At 33.6% G+C, this 18239-nt stretch overlaps 1 protein-coding gene across 3 annotated transcripts in view; it reads right to left on the bottom strand.

The window, feature by feature from the left end:
- The window catches only part of NECTIN3 (nectin cell adhesion molecule 3), a 128289-nt gene that overhangs the window by 36329 nt on the left and 73721 nt on the right, over positions 1-18239 (bottom strand). For all 3 annotated transcript variants that reach the window (XM_031009476.3, XM_055383958.2, XM_055383957.2), the window contains exon 7: positions 16510-16591. In XM_031009476.3, the coding sequence (XP_030865336.2) occupies positions 16510-16591 (82 nt within the window). The remainder of the gene's footprint in view (positions 1-16509; positions 16592-18239) is intronic.

The following is an 18239-nucleotide window of genomic DNA, read 5'->3' as shown; positions in this document are numbered from 1 at the left end:
AGAAATCCATCTCATTCTCTAAGTAGTGAAGATCTAACATGTCATGTGAACAACTTTTGGCTGAAGAATTTCATCAGTTCAGGTACCATAATGTGGACAGCAAAAAGAATGCTTTAAAAAAAAATCTGGCCGGGCATGGTGGCTCATGCCTGTAATCCCAGCACTTTGGGAGGCCGAGGTGGGCGGATCACGAGGTCAGGAGATCGAGACCATCCTGGCTAACACAGTGAAACCCTGTATCTACTAAAAATACAAAAAATTAGCTGGGCGTGGTGGCGGGCACCTGTAGTCCCAGCTACTCGGGAGGCTGAGGCAGGACAATGGTGTGAACCTGGGAGGCGGAGCTTGCAGTGAGCCGAGACTGAGTGGCACTCCAGCCTGGGTGACAGAGCGAGACTCTGTCTCAAAAAATAAATATATAAATAAAAAATAAAAAAATAAAAAAAATCTGCATTCTGATTAAAGTTAAGCTTAGCTGTATTCAATAGTAAAATTTTGACAATAAAAGATGAAACAGGCATGAAATGTCTTGTCATTTCAACTTGCCTTTGGCATTAAGTCCAGTGCCTGAGTTACATGGTGGTGTGTGTTGAACTGTGTCCTGAAAAAAGTTATGTCTAAATTCTAATCCTGGGTACCTGTGAATGTGGCCTTATTTAGAAACAGGGAACTTTTGCCAATGTCACCAAGTTAAAATGAGGTCATGCTGATTCGGGTGGACCCTAGTCCAACGATTGGTGTTCTTGTAAGAAAAAGAAAATGTAATTATATAGAGAGGAAGAACACCATGTAAAGATTGTAAGCCAGGGAATGCCAAGGATTCCCAGCAACCAACGGAAGCTAGAAGAGAGGCATGGAAAAGATTTCCCCCCAGGACCTCGGACACCTTGCCAACACCTTGATTTGGGATTTCTGCCTCCAGAATTGTGAGACAATAAATTTCCGTTGTTTTAAGTCACCCAGTTTTTGGTACTTTGTTAAGGCAGTGTGGAAATATATAACATATGGTAATATATTTCAGTCACAGTATTTGCTAATGGTAGTAATATGAGGAAAGAAACCCCCTTTGAAGGCTGACTATGCAAAACCAGGGCAGGACATGATAGTCTACAGTTGAGAGAAATAAAGTTGAAAGATTCCACATGGGAGATAGCTTCAACGCGAAGCCTCTAAATATTTAACAAATATAATTATATTTGAGTAAATTAAATATTTAAATTTGATATAAATGATATATCTTGGTAACCAGACTTTTAAAAGATGACAAATGGATACAAGGTAAAGATTTACAAAAACTGGCTCTTAAAACTATGGCATTTTGCTAACTTTCAAATCTTAATTCTAGTTAAAAATGTCACAAACATTTGGTTGTCAATACATCAATTATGAAATACAAATACTTCGCACATTTGGTACTTTTCTTTTGTACTTAAGTTTCCTTTTGGTTTCACAAATAGTAATTCTTGTTTCTTATTTGACTTTTTTTTTTTTTTTTTTTCAGATTTACTTTGACAGTATTCCCAGCTGTTACTTGTTTCACCTTGTCACTGGGAAATCTTTTCTTGATTCTGAATTCTGCATTTACTTTATAGATCTGATCTATCCATATATAAAAATTAGGAAATCCTCTTTCTCCAAATATTATTTATCCAAGTAACTGCAGTCATGACAATGCATAAAGAAAAAAAATCATTGTGACATAAAAATATTAATGTATTAACCACCTATAAAATGAATCTTCCCTCTCATAGCCTTCCTTAATTAATTCTTTCCTATTAGCATTAAAATTTTACTTTCAGTCTTTCATTGGTCAGCAGATGTTATGACCATCCAATGACGTATAACAATCCAATGCAAATATAAGGTAAATGAATTATGAAGTGACATTACAAACCTTGCAAAGATTTGCTGACCTCTATTGATATTTACCCTGCATTTTAGTTTTGTATTTTCATGTTTCAAAACATTCTGGATATATGACAACACACAGAGGGCACAGATTGTATTTTCCAAAAACTGCTACAGCATTATTTCTAGTCACACAGACTTTCCAGAATACTGCCACTCCCCCATTAAGAACTGGAGTTTACATAACCTTGCCTTATGAGTGGGCCTTTGTAGTTGCTTCAACTATTGAAGTATGGTGGAAGTGATCTTATGGTAACACAGCTTTCACTTGCCTCTCTCTCTGGGAACATGCACCTCAGGAGTCCTGAGCTACCATGTAAGAAGTCTAGCTACTAGGAAGCTACCATGCTGGAGAGACCATGTAGAAAGACTATAAAGAAAGAGATCCTTGGGCAGTGGGAGTGTAAACTGTTCCAGCCCCCATCTGTTTGTGTTTTGTTATCCCAGGAACCAAACAAGGGAGTGAGCATTCAGATGACTACAGCCCCAGCCACCATCTGACTGTAACTTTGTGAGAAACCCTAAGCTGCCCAGGGCTTCTCATAAAGCACCCTGTCAACTTCAGAATCATAACAGAGAGTAATAATATGGCTGCTGTTCATTTAAGCCACTAAATTTAGGTTGCTATACAGCAATAGAAAGCCAAAAGATTTTTACACCTGGAAGTAGAGTGCTGTTATAACAAAACCTAAAACATGTGGCAATAGCTTTAAGACCAGGCTACGGGCAGATGTTGGAAGGGCCTTGAAGAGACAGCTAACAGAAGAAGCTTGATGGCTTTTAAGGAGGCTGTTGGTAAAAGCTTAAAGGAAGATCAGGAAAATATTAATGGAAGCTGAGAGAAAGGGAATCCTTATTATATGGTAGGGGAAAGTTTAACAACACTGTTGGCTGTGGTTCTGTAAACAAAATTATATATATAATGAATTGGTGAATTTATCTGAGACTTCTAGGCAGTTTGATTGCATTAGTCCATTCTCACGCTGCTATAAAGGACTGCCTGAGACTGCGTAATTTATAAAGGAAAGAGGTTTAATTGACGCACAGTTCCACATGGCTGGTGAGGTCTCGAGAAACTTATAATCATGGCAGAAAGGGAAGCAAACACATCCTTCTTCACATTAGCAAAAGGGGGAAAAGCCCCTTATAACACCATCAGGTCTCATGAGAACTTACTACCACAAGAACAGCAGCATGGGGAAACCTGCCCCCATGATTCAGTTACCTCCCACCAGGTCCTTCCCATGATGTGGGGATTATGGGAACTACAACTCAAGATGAGATTTGGGTGGGGACACTGCCAAACCATATCAATGATATAAGTGCCAACTATTTCCTTTTAACTATGACTGAGATTTTTTTTTTAAAGGCAGTGTTTAATTTTCAAGGTCTATGTAACCCAGAGGTTAAATCACAAAGCGTGACCCACCCCCCAAGAAAACCCTGCAAAGATATTGCCAAATTTGAGACAGAAACCTTAAGGATCTACAAGGAAAGGGATCCTAAGGGGTTGGGATCAGAATGGAAGGATCATAATGTTGACTTAAAATGTGTGTATACAGATCTGCTAAGTTGTGATTCTCGATTGAATGTATTAGAGTGGCTGGTAGTGGCTGTAACAGGTTGGCTGGCTGACTGAAATCCAGGCCCAAAGGTGGACTACACTAAATGAAGGTGAAATTCTAGAACTTCCTTGATATACTGTTGAAGAAACAATCCAAATGCTTAAGGAGATAAAATGCTAAGGTGGATTTCTCTTATGTAAGATCTGTTTAATCACCTGTTAACTTTGTCCCCCAGAACAGTAGTCACCAATCTTTTTGGAACAAGGGATGGCTTTCATGGAAGACGATTTTTTCCATGGATCAGGGTACAGGGGATGGTTTTGGGATGAAACTGTTCCACAAGGAGCATGCAACCTAGATCCCTTGCATGCGCAGTTCACAGCAGAGTTTGTGCTCCTATGAGAATCTAATGCCACTGCTGATCTGACAGGAGGTGGAGCTTAGGCGGTAATGCTGACTCCCCTGCTGCTCACCTGCTGCTGTGTGGCCTGGTTCCTAACAAGCCACAGACCAATACTGGTCTGTGACGTGGGGGTTGGGGACCCCTGCTCCAGAAGGTCTTGAGAACCTTCCCTTTACCAATTCTGTGTGAAATATATTCACGAGGGGAGATCTGGCATCCTTGAGAACTCACTGGTGGCTATTCTCTGTAGGCCCAAGCATGGCAGTGGGCTAAATTAAATAAATGGCACTTTGTGGTGACAAAGGCCAAGTGGCAGCATTTAACCACCAGAAACAAGGTGGATGTGGTGCCAGACTAACCCTGAGAGAGCAATTTCTGTTTGAAACTCTAATTACCTCATTAGTATAATATGCCTTATGTCTCCAGGTTGTGTTTGAAAAGCTTCAGAAGCTCACATATATCTAACATTTCTCCCTACTCCACTTTTACTCCATATCCTCACACTTATTCTTACTTTCAAGATTACTAGAGATATATTCATTCTCTAATTCTGTTCCCAAAACTCATCTTCCCTAAACTCCATCCTTTTTTTTTTTTTTGAGACAGAGTCTCGTTCTGTCGTCCAGGCTGGAGTGCAGTGGCGCAATCTCGGCTCACTGCAAGCTCTGCCTCCTGGGTTCATGCCATTCTCCTGCCTCAGCCTCCCAAGTAGCTGGGACTACAGCTGCCCACCAACACGCCCAGCTGAGTTTTTGTATTTTTAGTAGATACAGGGTTTCACCGTGTTAGCCACGATGGTCTCGATCTCCTGACCTCGTGATCCGCCTGCCTCAGCAGTATTTTGGGACATAAGAATAGAAAACAATAAAACATAAATCTACTAGAGCAAAAATAGAAAATAATAAAATTAAGTATAAATTGTTATGTAAACTAAGCAAATATAAAAATAGACTTACAAAAGATAAACTGGAAGCTATTAATTATAATATCAACAATTAATTCAGTCAGTCTTAATGTCAGCAAATCTAATGGATGTGCAGTGGCAATTCATTGTGGTTTAACTTGTATTTACCTGTTGACTAGTAATGTTGAGTATCTTTTCATGTGCTTATTGGCCATTAGTATATTTTCTTTGACAAAAAGTCTAAATAAATCTGCTCATTTTAAAAAACTGGGTTGTCTTCCTATTGAGTTGTAAGACTTCTTCATATATTCTGGAAGCAAGTCTTTTGTCTGATACAGCTGTTGCAAATTTTGTTTGCATCTGTGGTTTGCCTTTGCTTTCTTAATGGTGTCTTTCAAAGACCTACTGTTTTTAATTTTAATGAAGTCTGACTTATCACTTTATGTTTTATGCTTTTATGTTCTGGTACAATTAATTTTTGTGTGTGTGTGTGTGTGTGTGTGTGAACATGCACACATGGTTTAACAATTCTACATGCAGTTCATATCTCAATGGGAAATAACCATAGTAAAATTATTCAACTTTGTAACTACCTTTTCTTAAATATCGTCTGCAATTTCTCAGGTTCTATTTAAAAGTAAAGCTACTATTTTACATCATTTTTCTAAAAAGGTATTTGTGGTTTCCATGGGAACACATATATCAATAATAAGGCATTTGAAAGGTTTCAAACAAATACATTTACATGCCATTTCTTTTCATAAACAGGATTGATAGTCTAAAGAATTACTGCCCGCCAAACATCTGAAATTGAGATTATTACCTTCCGTAAAGTGCCAATGAATTTAAACTAGGAATCGTCATAAAGCTAAGCATTTCCTTTTAAAGGCCTTTAACGAATCTCATTCTTCTAAAGTTACTTATATACAAGAAATATTCCACCAATAGCAAGTTTTATATCTCATCTAATATTCTTTGTGGTTAAAGCTACTGTAAAGATATCATTCAAAGTGCATTTTAAGCTTCTAGTGTCTATGTGAGCTGTCAGTCATAATTGTAAAGCAACCATAAGACAATGTTTAATTCACATTTTCAAGAAGAAAATCTTGTTCTTAAAGCAAAAAAAATTTGAAGTAATTTTTGTTTACTGTTTTTTAAATTCAATGTTATGTGGATTGGCAACAGTTCTTAAAATGAAATTCAAAAACATCTACAGAATAGTGTTGGTTACTCTACTGTGTGTGCTTTTATAATAACCCATTAGCTAACTAATCAACTGTATAGTTAAATGTTACACTAAGAATCACATGAAGATATCTATGTAGAACATTGGTCTCAAGTAATACCAATGTTACTTTTCAATTTACTATCTATATTATTTTCCCAGGGGAAAAAAAGGAGTCAAGATGTAGAACTGGAAGAGGCCTTAAAACTTAACTTTATTCCCAATGCAGAAATGCTTCCTATAACCTACAAGAACAGACAACAGCTAAGTCCAATACACAATGTCAGTATTACTTTGCAAGGTATCAGCCCCACTATGAGACGAACCTAATTATTGGAAACATCATCTTTACACTGAGTATTCTAGTCTATCTTCTTGTGACCTTCATCTTGCAGTTCAAATTCTGTTTTTTAAAATTACAAAGAAAAACTACATTCCCCAATCAATGGAACAATAAGAAATCATCATGGAGTTTGGCTCTGTGGAAAAAACAGACAAACTATGTAGTCACAGAAATGTTAAATGAACTCAAGCTGGATCTCTTGAAAAACCAGAAGTAGGCCTAAAAGAACTTAATGTATTTTAAGTTCTAAGTTTTTTGTTTGGTTGTCATGGAAACTCATCATAAAGAATGTTCCTGAATATGAATGTGTAACACATGTATTTTGCTATTAATCAAAGGTAAGGAAAGTAAGTTGTGACACATTAGTAAATACGAAAATGATTTTAACAGGCCTAATGCGTTTTGAAAAATATCTGTAAAGCAGTATCAATGATTGCAATGATTGAAACTGAAGTACCACTCCAGATAGGTCCCCTCACCTAAAACAGTGGGTCTTACTAATTTTTCAATAATAAAATGCTGTTTAGTCTGAATTTGAAGATTAACATTTTAATTTACATGCCCAAGAATAAACATATGTCATTGTGGGGCTTATTTCTCAGAATAAGATTCCCAAGTAGCAAGTGATATATGTATTTAAAAAGATGGAGTTACCAACTGGCTAACTGCTTGCCCTGAACACATTCCCAATTAACATATACCAATAAATCAAATAACGGGATGTTATTATACAAAAACCTAAGTGGATGAACATCTTGGTTTGAAAATATGTTCTAGGAAATCAGCAAAATAAATTTGGAATCATGCCACAACCAGAGTTAGCCAGTGGTGAAAACATGTCTGTGGGGAAAGAGAGAGGTAACTGTGTCTATTATCATGCCTAGGAACAGGAATTTGAACTATGGTAGCTTGGTAACTGTGGAAAGTTATCTGACAGGTTGCCAACGCAAACTGGGTTAAAGATTCCCATTCTCATAAGAGAAAATGGAATAATTTGGTGGCTGCAGATAAGGTCAACTCAATCAAGAATAAACCGTGGTCATGACTACTTTGCCCGAAACAAATCCTTTTGAATGTTTTTCCATTTATTCAATTGTTTTAAAAAAGTTCTTAATTTTTGGCATTTTAAATCTTTCTAAACCAAAATGTATGTTGAATTTAATCTAGTATTTCTAACTTATTTGAAAACTGTAGCATTTTAAAGAGTTATGGTCTTTTTTTAACCAATGACCTCTTTAAAAACATTTAAATTAATTCATTCTAACATGTCTTCACACTTAAGATGTTTCTAAATGAAAATTTTACTTTAACAAAAATTTTAATTCTAATTTCATTTTATTTAAGGCATCTGAATAGATTCAAAAACAAAAGTGTGCTAAGTATTCAATAAATTTGTTCTAAGACACTTCCAGAGTACTAGAGAAGTATCTTAGAGAGCTTTAAGCACCAGTGAAGGCTGGTGATTTGAGATAAAAGTCTAAAAGAAAGTCATGTTTTCAGTGGAAACACTATCACAGGAGTTAATATAACACCATGATTATTCAGCAACTCAAAGTCAGGCTACATGGGCTTAAATACATACTGGCATGGCACTAGGACATAAATATGTGAAATCAGGACAATCCTGGACATTCTAGGATGTAAGATTACTGTGCTAATATATAAGGAGGGTATCAATAGCCTGAGATAAGTCACCCCACTGGTATTTTCATGTAAACAGGTAGTAACGGATATTATTAATCTGTAATCCTGGGAAGTAAGGCAGGGACTGAGGTCTCACTGGCATTGCTCATGTCACAATATGAAGATACCTACCTTGGACAACTCTCCATTTAGGGCAGCCTTAATTTAGCCTAATTTTTATTCTCTCAAAAGTCCATATATAGACCAATTTTCTATTTTTAACATATCAAAAGAACTTCAACAAAACCATCTATCCAGAATAAAATCAACACTAAATGGCCAAATTCAAAGTTAAATTAGATTGATACTGGCTATGTAAAATTTAATTCACAAATAATATGTCCATTCTCTGACAACAATTTAGTTGCTTTGTTCTAAACATTTATAATAGTTCAGCTCTCTGTCCAGACTTTTTTGTATTTACAAAGGAATTGCTCCCAACACATAAACATCGTGCTTTTATAAAGAAAGCTACCAGGTGCTCTGAAATTGCGAGGCAATTTCATTGTGCTTGGCTTACCACATTAAACTTCAATGGTTCCTTATTTCTGTTTACTCATGAGTCAATCAAGTTTTGATTAAATAAAATGACAACTAAGAAAAATAGGTCCTCGACGCCACCATTCCAGAGATAAAAGCATGGCACTACATTGTTATCATATAATCTGAACATCATCAAAATTAAGATTTTCTCAAAAGTCACTGTTGGCTGGGCGTGGTGGCTCACGCCTGTAATCCCAGCACTATTGGGAGGCCGAGGCGGGTGGATCAGGAGGTCAAGAGATCAAGACTATCCTGGCCAACATGGTGAAACCCCGTCTCTCCTAAAAACACAAAAATTAGCTGGCCTGGTGGTACGCACCGGTAGTCCCAGCTACTTGGGAGGCTGAGGCAGGAGAATTGCTTGAACCTGGGAGTAGGAGGTTGCAGTGAGCCAAGATTGCACCCACTGCACTCCAGTCTGGCAACAGAGAAAGACTTGTTTCAAAAAAAAAGTCACTGTTAAAGAGAATGACAAGCAAAAGAATGGGAGAAAATATCTAATTATATAGCTGACAAAGGACTTGTATCTAAAATATATAAAGAACTCTCAAAACTCATCAATAAGAAAATGATCCAATAAAAAATGAAAAATCTGAACAGATATTTCACCAAAGAATATAAACTGATGACAAACCAGCAAATGAAAAAATGTTCTACATATTAGTAACTAGGAAAAATGCAAATTTAAACCTAATAAAACACAACCACACAACTATTAGAATATCTAAAATTTTTAATGTCTGACCATAAGTGTTGGTAAGGGTATGAAGCAACTCACTTGGCTCATAGGAACATAAATGGTAAAACCATTTAGGATCACAGTTTGGCATTTTCTTAGAAAGTTAAACACATACTTACCATATGATCCAGTCATTCTAATCCTAGGTGTTTACCCAAGAGAAATGAAAGCATATATTTACACAGAGACTTGTACATAAATGTTCATAGCAACTTTGTAATAGTCCCAAACTGGAAACAAAAATGTGCATCAACAGATAAATATATAAACAAAATGCAGTATATTATAGCTACATAAAGGGAATGAACTACTGATCAACACAACATGAATGAATCTCAAAATCACTATGTAGAGTGAAAGAAGCAAGACCAAAAGACAGAACACATTGTATAAAATGTGTGTAAAATTTGAGAATATGTAAACTAATACATGACAGAAAGCAGATCAGTGGTTAGTTTCCCAAGGATATGAAAGAGAAGCTGGTAAAGGACTGGGGGGGAGATTACAAAGGGACACTAGGACTTTTGGAAATGACGGATATGTACAATATTTTGATTGTGGTGATATTTGCCAAGTATATTTGTGTGTGTGCGCAGTACATGTAAAACATATCAAATTTACATTCTTAATATGTGCAGTTTACTGTGTGCTAATTAATACTTTAATAAAGCTCTTCTTAAAAAAGGAAGAAAGCTGTCATCACAGGTACTGCCCATTCATCACTAAAATGTAAGCTCCACAGACAATTTTTTTTCATCTTTTATTAACTACATATTCTCAGTGCTGGCACATATTAAATATTCAAGAAATAGTTATTTGATAAATGAATGACAAAGAAAAAAAATAAACACTACTATGAATCAAAAAGTGTAGACTCCATATATTCTAGTTTCATTTCAAGCACTACTAAGCTTATAATAAAGGTATGGATATTTCTAAAAGAAACATATGCTAAGTTTAAATAAATCAAAGTAGCATCAGCTTTGTTTTTCTACTGAAATAATTTCACTGCTTAGCATCTTTAATATTTTTATCAAGAATTATACAGCTTTTTAAATAACAATAACAGCAAATGCACAGTAATTACTGTGTCAGGCACTATTCTAAGGATGTAGCATATATTAGTTGATTAATCCCTATAAAACCTTATAAAACAAGCTTATCTTTTTCTCATTTATAAGACAGATAGCAAAAGCTTTGATATGATGAAGACGTCAATCTTTTATACTTCACATGTTACATCTGTATCTCCTTTAATTTTATGATTCTTGACAAATATTTTTAGATATTTAGATTTTTAATATTTCTTTTTGCTTTGAAGGGCCCTCCCCAACTAAAATTAGTTTATAAATCATTATTTTATCCAAGCTTTGTTGATCACAAAATTTTTTTTCCACCTCAGAGCAGAATAAAGCCCCACAATTCTTTCACTACTTGTCTCAATAATTGCCACTACTTACTAACTGAAGGCAATATAAAAGACAAAAACATTTTTCTACTCAAGGGGAAAACCATGCTAGAAATACTCAATCCTTATTTGAATAATCCACTCAGTCATATACTTCTCTATAATTTGGAAAAAAATGTTAACTCTTCTATCATATTCCTCTCTCCCTTCCCTAATCCCAAAGATCATAACTACTGGTAGTGTCTGGAAACATGTTAAAATATTCAGATCCTGGGAGAAAATAAGACCATCAATGATTACTAACAAAAGCAGCCTACCTAAAAATTATTATTGGAAGATGGCAATGATGTATTACAAAACTGACTTTTAAAAAGATATAACGATGGGTTCAAGAAAGGTTTAAATGAAATATGGCCTGATTGTAACTCAATACCTGGAGAGACTTTTCTCTTGAACTTATATCCTTAAAACCACAAAGTTTAGCAACATTTGAGCTCCAATCATAATTGTTTTGCTTTTCTAAATCTTCTTATAACATAAACCAGTGGAGATACATGATTCATCTTACTAAACTGTTTTTGCCACAGATTTGGATACCATGGAGCAATGCACATAAAATTCATGCTGGAATCAAAACAAAATATTTTCATATCTACTTATAAAACGTTTAGAAGTTCATCACAATTTTGTCCAATAAATAAAAAGACAAAAGAATAACAATTTGCAGGACAAAATGGCTTTTTAAACACTTGAAAAGATGGAGAAACCCACTAAAAGACTGCAAAATTACAATCACATGTACATGCCATTCCTATCAGATTAGCAATAATCAAGTGGTATACATATACATACTATTGGTGAGGTTGTGGAGAAACAGGTATTTTTATATATTATTGGTAGAAGTGCAAAATAGTACAATTCTTACAGAGGATTATTTGGCAATATCTATCAAAACTATAAATACATTTAGTGTTTGATGTAGCAAGATAAAATTTAAAAATTTACCCTGCAGATTATACTTGCATACATACAAAAGAGCATATATACCAGGCAATTCATTATAGCATTATTGGTTTATTAAAATCTTTTGACATTACAAACTATGTAATATACACACATTACAATACTACGTAGACATAAAAAAGATTGAGAATGCTCTCCGCATCTCAATAATAAAAGATCTCCAGTATATTTTAGGAGAAAATGGCAAGATATGTAACAAGGTATATGTATATATTACTTTTATACAGGGGGGAAATAAATTAAAATGCACCTGAGTGTGTGTGTGTGTGTGTGTATGTGTGTGTGTGTGTTTTCTTGTCTATGCTTAAAGAAACAGTGCCAAGACATAAATTAATAAAAGTGGTTATCTGTAGATGGGGGTAGGGTAAATAGGTATAGGAATGAGACCTTAGAAAACACCTCTTTATATTGTTTTCTATGTATTATCCATACACTAAAAAAATGTAAAAACATTCTTTCTCTACTAACACTGTCATGAATATTTACAAACATTTACTAAAGAATGCAATATACTATAGTAAATTATTGGAAAGAAATTCAGTTTTCTCAGATAGTTAACAGTGCTGACACACTGCATAACCAGTATGACCAGCTTAACATTCCAGGCCAGTGACTCAGGTGTTCAATATATCTCTATTTTCTTATGCTAAAAGGCTACTTACAGAGGTGGGGAAAGGCACTGCAGAAAAAACAGAAACTACAGAAAATATAACAAAAATAATATTCACTGAGAAGTCTATTACAAAGATAACTGCTAACATTTAAAAATATTTCTATAGTCTCTTTTTCTCTGTTCTTTTTCATACATTATATATTGATATCTCATACTTGATACAGTGATATTATAGACACTGACATTAAATATACTGAAATATAGTATCTGTGATATGGATATTATAAATGATGCAGAAATTTTCACAGATTATACACTGAAGAGAATATAAAAAAGGGCTTGATTCCTTTACCTACTCATTCAAAACCTGTTTATCGGAATACGTAAGGTAATGCATATGTTTATTTGTTTGATTTAGTTATTCCACATATATTAAAACATCACGCTGCATGTTGTGTATCATAAAAATATACAATTTTGATCTGTCAAATTAAAAAAATTATCAGGTACTTATATGTGCCAAGCACTGTGTTATGCACTAAGAATATGGTACTAAACAATAGTGACATGACCCCTGCCTTCATACTGCTTACAGTTTACAACAGCAGTTCTCAAATTTTTGGCCCCAGGACCCCTTTATGATCTTTTACATTTTGAGGACCCCAAGCACTTTCACTTATAGAAATAACAGCTATCTATATTTATCATGTTATTCATTTAAACTAAGAGTTTTAAAAAATTTAATTCATTTAAAAAGAACAGGAAACCTATTACAGGTTAATATAAACAGTATCTCCTAAATTTTATAAACCTTTTAATATCTGGGTCAAAAGAGGAAAGTTTGATTTTCATATCTGCTACAGCATTCAGTCTACCGTAATATGTTGTTTAGTTGAAGTATATAAAGAAAAAAAAAGCTTCACGCAAATACATTAGTTGGAAAAGGGAGACTATTTGAATAGTCTTCAGATAATTAGAAAAATACTTCTGCAATACTAAACTAAAATGTTACAAGTGGTAGTTTCTTAAGGTTAGCTGCTATGTGGAATCTAAAAACACACCAATAAGCTTTTTATATTCTGTGTCATTCATACAAGTACTTTATGAATATATTACATTTCATCACATAGAAAAATTACACACACATACACAAATATACATATTTGTGTATATAAACCAAATGTCTTAAGTCATGAAAACTGACATGTGTTCTTATACATGAAATACTGTTCATAAAATGGTTTTAGGATTGTTAAAAATTAAAAATTTACCAAAAATCATCTGACAGATAACTACTGTGAAAATAGGTATCAGGAGAGAAAATCTCTTGATAGTTCAAGCGATTGAAAAGCTTTTATTAACATAATATGTCAGCACTGTAAAAATAACTTCAAAAGCCTCATTCCCCATAATATTGCTGCTAGACTGAAATTACTATTATCATTCTCAGTAGAGTCAAATAAATATCCATTTCACGGAATCTCCTGATCATGATTTCTAAGATTAAATACTATTTTAGCTGAAACACAGAATATTCTAAAAGACTTACATTTTCATTCAGATTTTTCCATATCAGAAATCCAACTATATTCAAAATACTAGATATGTTTTCCTAAAAATGTTCCCTAGATCATTTTAGTTGGTTTGGAAAATAGTTTTCACAATGTTTTTAATTCTTCCAAATCAAGGCTAAAAAATAGCATTATTCATAGAATGCAGCGTTTTCAAAAATTTTAATGCAAGGAAATTCTATACTAGTCTTCAATTATTTCATATCAGATTTAAAACTGAATGACATAAGGAAGCCCCTCACATGTATTCCCCTGAAAAATCACAATATGCAAGGGATAAAAAGGAGAACTGTCATTTGCAGCAAATAGATTATATTCCTAAGAAATGTAAAAAAAAGTAAAATGAGGAACCATTAGAATGAATCAAAAATTTGATAAAAGAGGCTGCATATAAGATTCATATTTTTAAACAGGCATTTCTATATGCTAATAGCCAATTTAAAAAGTCCATGGGAGGAGGGTGGAGAGAAATCCCAGTGACTATCAAAATACTTAAAATGCCTAAAGTAAACCTAACAGGAATGTGGAAAGTACGTACCAGAAAAGAGATTCTATTCCAACACACACACACACACACACACACACACACACACACACACACACACACACACACACACACTACCAGAATAGAGGCTTATCTGGTTTCTAGATGGGAAGAAATGACATTATTGTAAAGTTGTCAATTCTTACTAAATTAATTCAGGAGTTCAATAGAATTTTTATGGAATCTGGGAAGGTAATTCTGAAGTAGACAGAGAAAAGAAAAGTCAAGAAAAATTTTGAAAGAAGAACAGAGATAAGGGAATTTACTGAATATCAAATCATATTATAAAGCAATAGTAATTGAAATAGCAGTATCTTGGTTTAGCAAGAGAAAGACATAGCAATACAACAGAATTAAGAGTTCAGAAACAGACCTAATATGTATGAGAATTTATTTTAGGATAAAAGTGCTCTCAAACCATGCAAAAGTATAGATAATTCAAAAGTATTTGGACAACTGGTTAGCCCATTGGGAAAAATGGGTCTCTACCTCTTTACCAAGTTTAATAAAGTTTCAGATTAAAATGAAATATAAACCATAAAACTATTAGTTTTCTAAGACTTTTTTCTACATTCTAGTTCAAGGAGAGAGAAGGAAATGTAAGGAAGCCATTTCAGACAATACAGAACTTCCAACAAATACAAGCAAAGAGACAAACAGATTTTTACTACATAAAAACTTACAATTTTCTATATTAAAGGTTAAAAAATAAGAGATGAATATAATACAAAAGATTACTAACCACGTCAAAGAGTTCCTAAAAAACTAAGAAGCAAAGTTCAAAAAGAAACCAAAAATCTGAAAAATGATACAGAAAGATAATTTACAGAACTATTAATACCTATACCCAATCGATCATGAAAAGCAAATCAACTTCATCCAGGAATCTACAAAACGTTTTAATGAGCTTTTTCAGTTATCTAACAGGCAAAAAAACAAATCCAGACCAAAACCAAAACAAAACAAAATACAACAACAGCTCCAGCTAAGAATTTTATGACATTTCACACCACTTGTCAATTTCATTTATTTGCCAAGAGACGAGACTACACTCTTTATGTGAGAACAAAAGGTCTGAAAACATGGCACATCTTCACCATCAGGACACCTAACTGTGTAAGATGACAAAGCTAGTGCCCACTGACAGTGGGCCCATGTGCCAGGGAATGCTCCTTCCTGCCCCACTCTTGGACAGTAAACTGACTATATGGTCAGCTGAAGAACAAAAGCTGAGAACATCTTGGCAGAAACATTCCTTTAGAATTTTTCCACCAAATTAAATCAATGAATTGATGGGCTAATGATTTGCCTTATTCAGGCTGAAGATACAGGACATATTTTAGGAGGAAAGTATTATAGACTATGCCCCCAGAGGTTATACAACCCCAGTACAGCTTAGAGATCCAACATGTTGTATGGGTGATAGAGAAAAAGACAAAACAAACATACAAACACAACCACTAAACTTGAGAATCAAAGAATTCAAATATTCTGATAGTTTACAACTTTCCCAAATACCAAATACAGCACATTAATCCAGGTATAGAATACAAGATAGAAGCACTGAATCAATACTTTCACATGAATTAATGTGAACTGATTCCAAAATAGAATAAAATATAGTACACTCCAAGGAAAAGAAGCCCTTCATGCTATTCAACAGATATTCATTTTCTACTTTTTATTTTACAATAAATCTGTATGTCAATAAAACTGTATTAACAGTAAGTCTTCAACAAGTATTTAGTAAAAAGCCTAATATAATGTTGATTTGTCTTATCTATACTGGCCGTAACTTTTTGTTTGTTGACAAAATTTGATCTCTTAAATGTTTCAGAGAAATGACTGAGCATGTTAAAACTTAGGTATTGCTATGTAATCTTTAATGCATAATGACTAAACAACATTTAATGCATAATGACTAAACAACATTTAATGCATAATGACTAAACAACATTTTGAAAGAAATAATACAAATGGCTTAGTATTTTTTTTATTGTATCTTACATTGTCTTAAGTGTACTCATGAACACATACCTGAAATAGGTCTTTCTGAGGCAAAGGTGGGGATCGTTCTTCATACACAGGAGGTGGTTTATGTGTGGGTGGAAGGTCAATCCTGCATTGCAAAGGTTAAAATATGTGATTGTCACATTTAGAAAAAAAAAAAGCAAAGGAAAATCAAGGTTCTCATAAGTTTTGGGAATATTTTCCTCATATTATATAGATAATATTTACTCTAGCCTACCTGCTTAATTCAGTTCTTACATTGCCATTAATCTATCAAAGATCAAAAATAAAAGTAAACATTGGTGTTAAAGGTTGCCATATGGAGAACCAATCACATTTAAAGAAGGAATTAAAATAGAAGAATTGAAATTAAGTAATCCAGTATATGACTTTACTTTAGTGCATGTTTTAATATTTGACTATGTCTATCAACACTTTAGAGTCTCACTACACTTTCCTCCAAAGTGTTATAATGAGAAATGTTTACACTGTATTTTAGAAATAGTTCCAAAACTGATTTTCAAAAGCTCTAGTCACTCTTACAATATTCACCAATTATATTTTCAATGTACAGACCATTATAAATCTTGCCATCTGAAATAAACAAAATAACCATTACATTTTTAGAGAACACATTTATTTTTTCCAAAGTTACATGAGCTATCAGAAAATCAACATTTTCATATATTTTAAATATAGTTTACTTATAACAAAGATAGTTTTTATATACCTTATAGCTCTCTGCATTTTACAAAATTTTATAAATATAGTCTCATGCTTTTGAAGATCACAGATAACATTTTCAGTACTTGTGCTTAGAAAATCAAAAAGTTATCTATATTAAAGGATAAAGGGAATGAAAGCTATAGATCCTGAAGTAATAAATTCTCTGTGGTCTAATAATGTCTCAATGAGCATAAACTAGTATTTTAAATGATTAAAACTTAAGTGATAAATAAAATGGTTACATTAATTTGTTAACCTACCAGTAAATTATGTTTTTGAAATTACAGAAAAACCAAGATAATCTGGGAATTAAGTTAACCACATGCTAGTCACTCTTGAAAGATTGAAGCACTCCAGTCCCACAAGTATTATACTGAAAGAGCATTTTATCATCTTTTATTTAAAATAATTGTTTTTTCTAATCTAACGAAAATCACAGCAAATTTCTAGCTCCAAGGTGCCATAGGCCATTTAGGTGAAAAATATGAGGCTCATTGAGATAAAGTACATGTTCATGGTCATAGTACTAATTTGATCATGACAGAGCTGTAACTGACACACAAATGTCTTTGATGCAAAGACTAGTGCTATAATTGTGCCAAATTAGAGAAGCAAAGACATATACAAAGCATTTATGAAGACAGAACTATATTCTTTGAAAGTCAACCTTATGTCCTAACATAAAAACATTAATAAACCACATAAGAAATGATGCCATTTGTAAAGAGCTTCACAGTTTATAAAATATTATCTTATTCTACTATCATCTCAACCATGTGAGGTAAGTAGGAAGAGCATTATTCCTATTTCTCAGATGAAGCAACAAAGCTGTTGATAGAATGAAGAGAACTGAGACACTGGTCATCTGATTCTACAGCAAGGTGCAATTTCTGCCTTACAACTCTATCTCAATGACTAGGTCAAAAATATTGCTTATTCTTTAAATGAGAAGATGTATATTTTATAAGTCACCAAAAAAAGTATTTTTCTTAAGAAAAAATTTTTAAAACTCAATGTATTAATAACTTGAT

The sequence above is a fragment of the Gorilla gorilla genome, chromosome 2 (assembly GCF_029281585.2).
Source record: "Gorilla gorilla gorilla isolate KB3781 chromosome 2, NHGRI_mGorGor1-v2.1_pri, whole genome shotgun sequence".
Lineage (NCBI taxonomy): Eukaryota > Metazoa > Chordata > Mammalia > Primates > Hominidae > Gorilla > Gorilla gorilla.
Note: the sequence above shows the minus strand (reverse complement) of the source record. Positions and strands in the feature narration are given on the sequence as shown.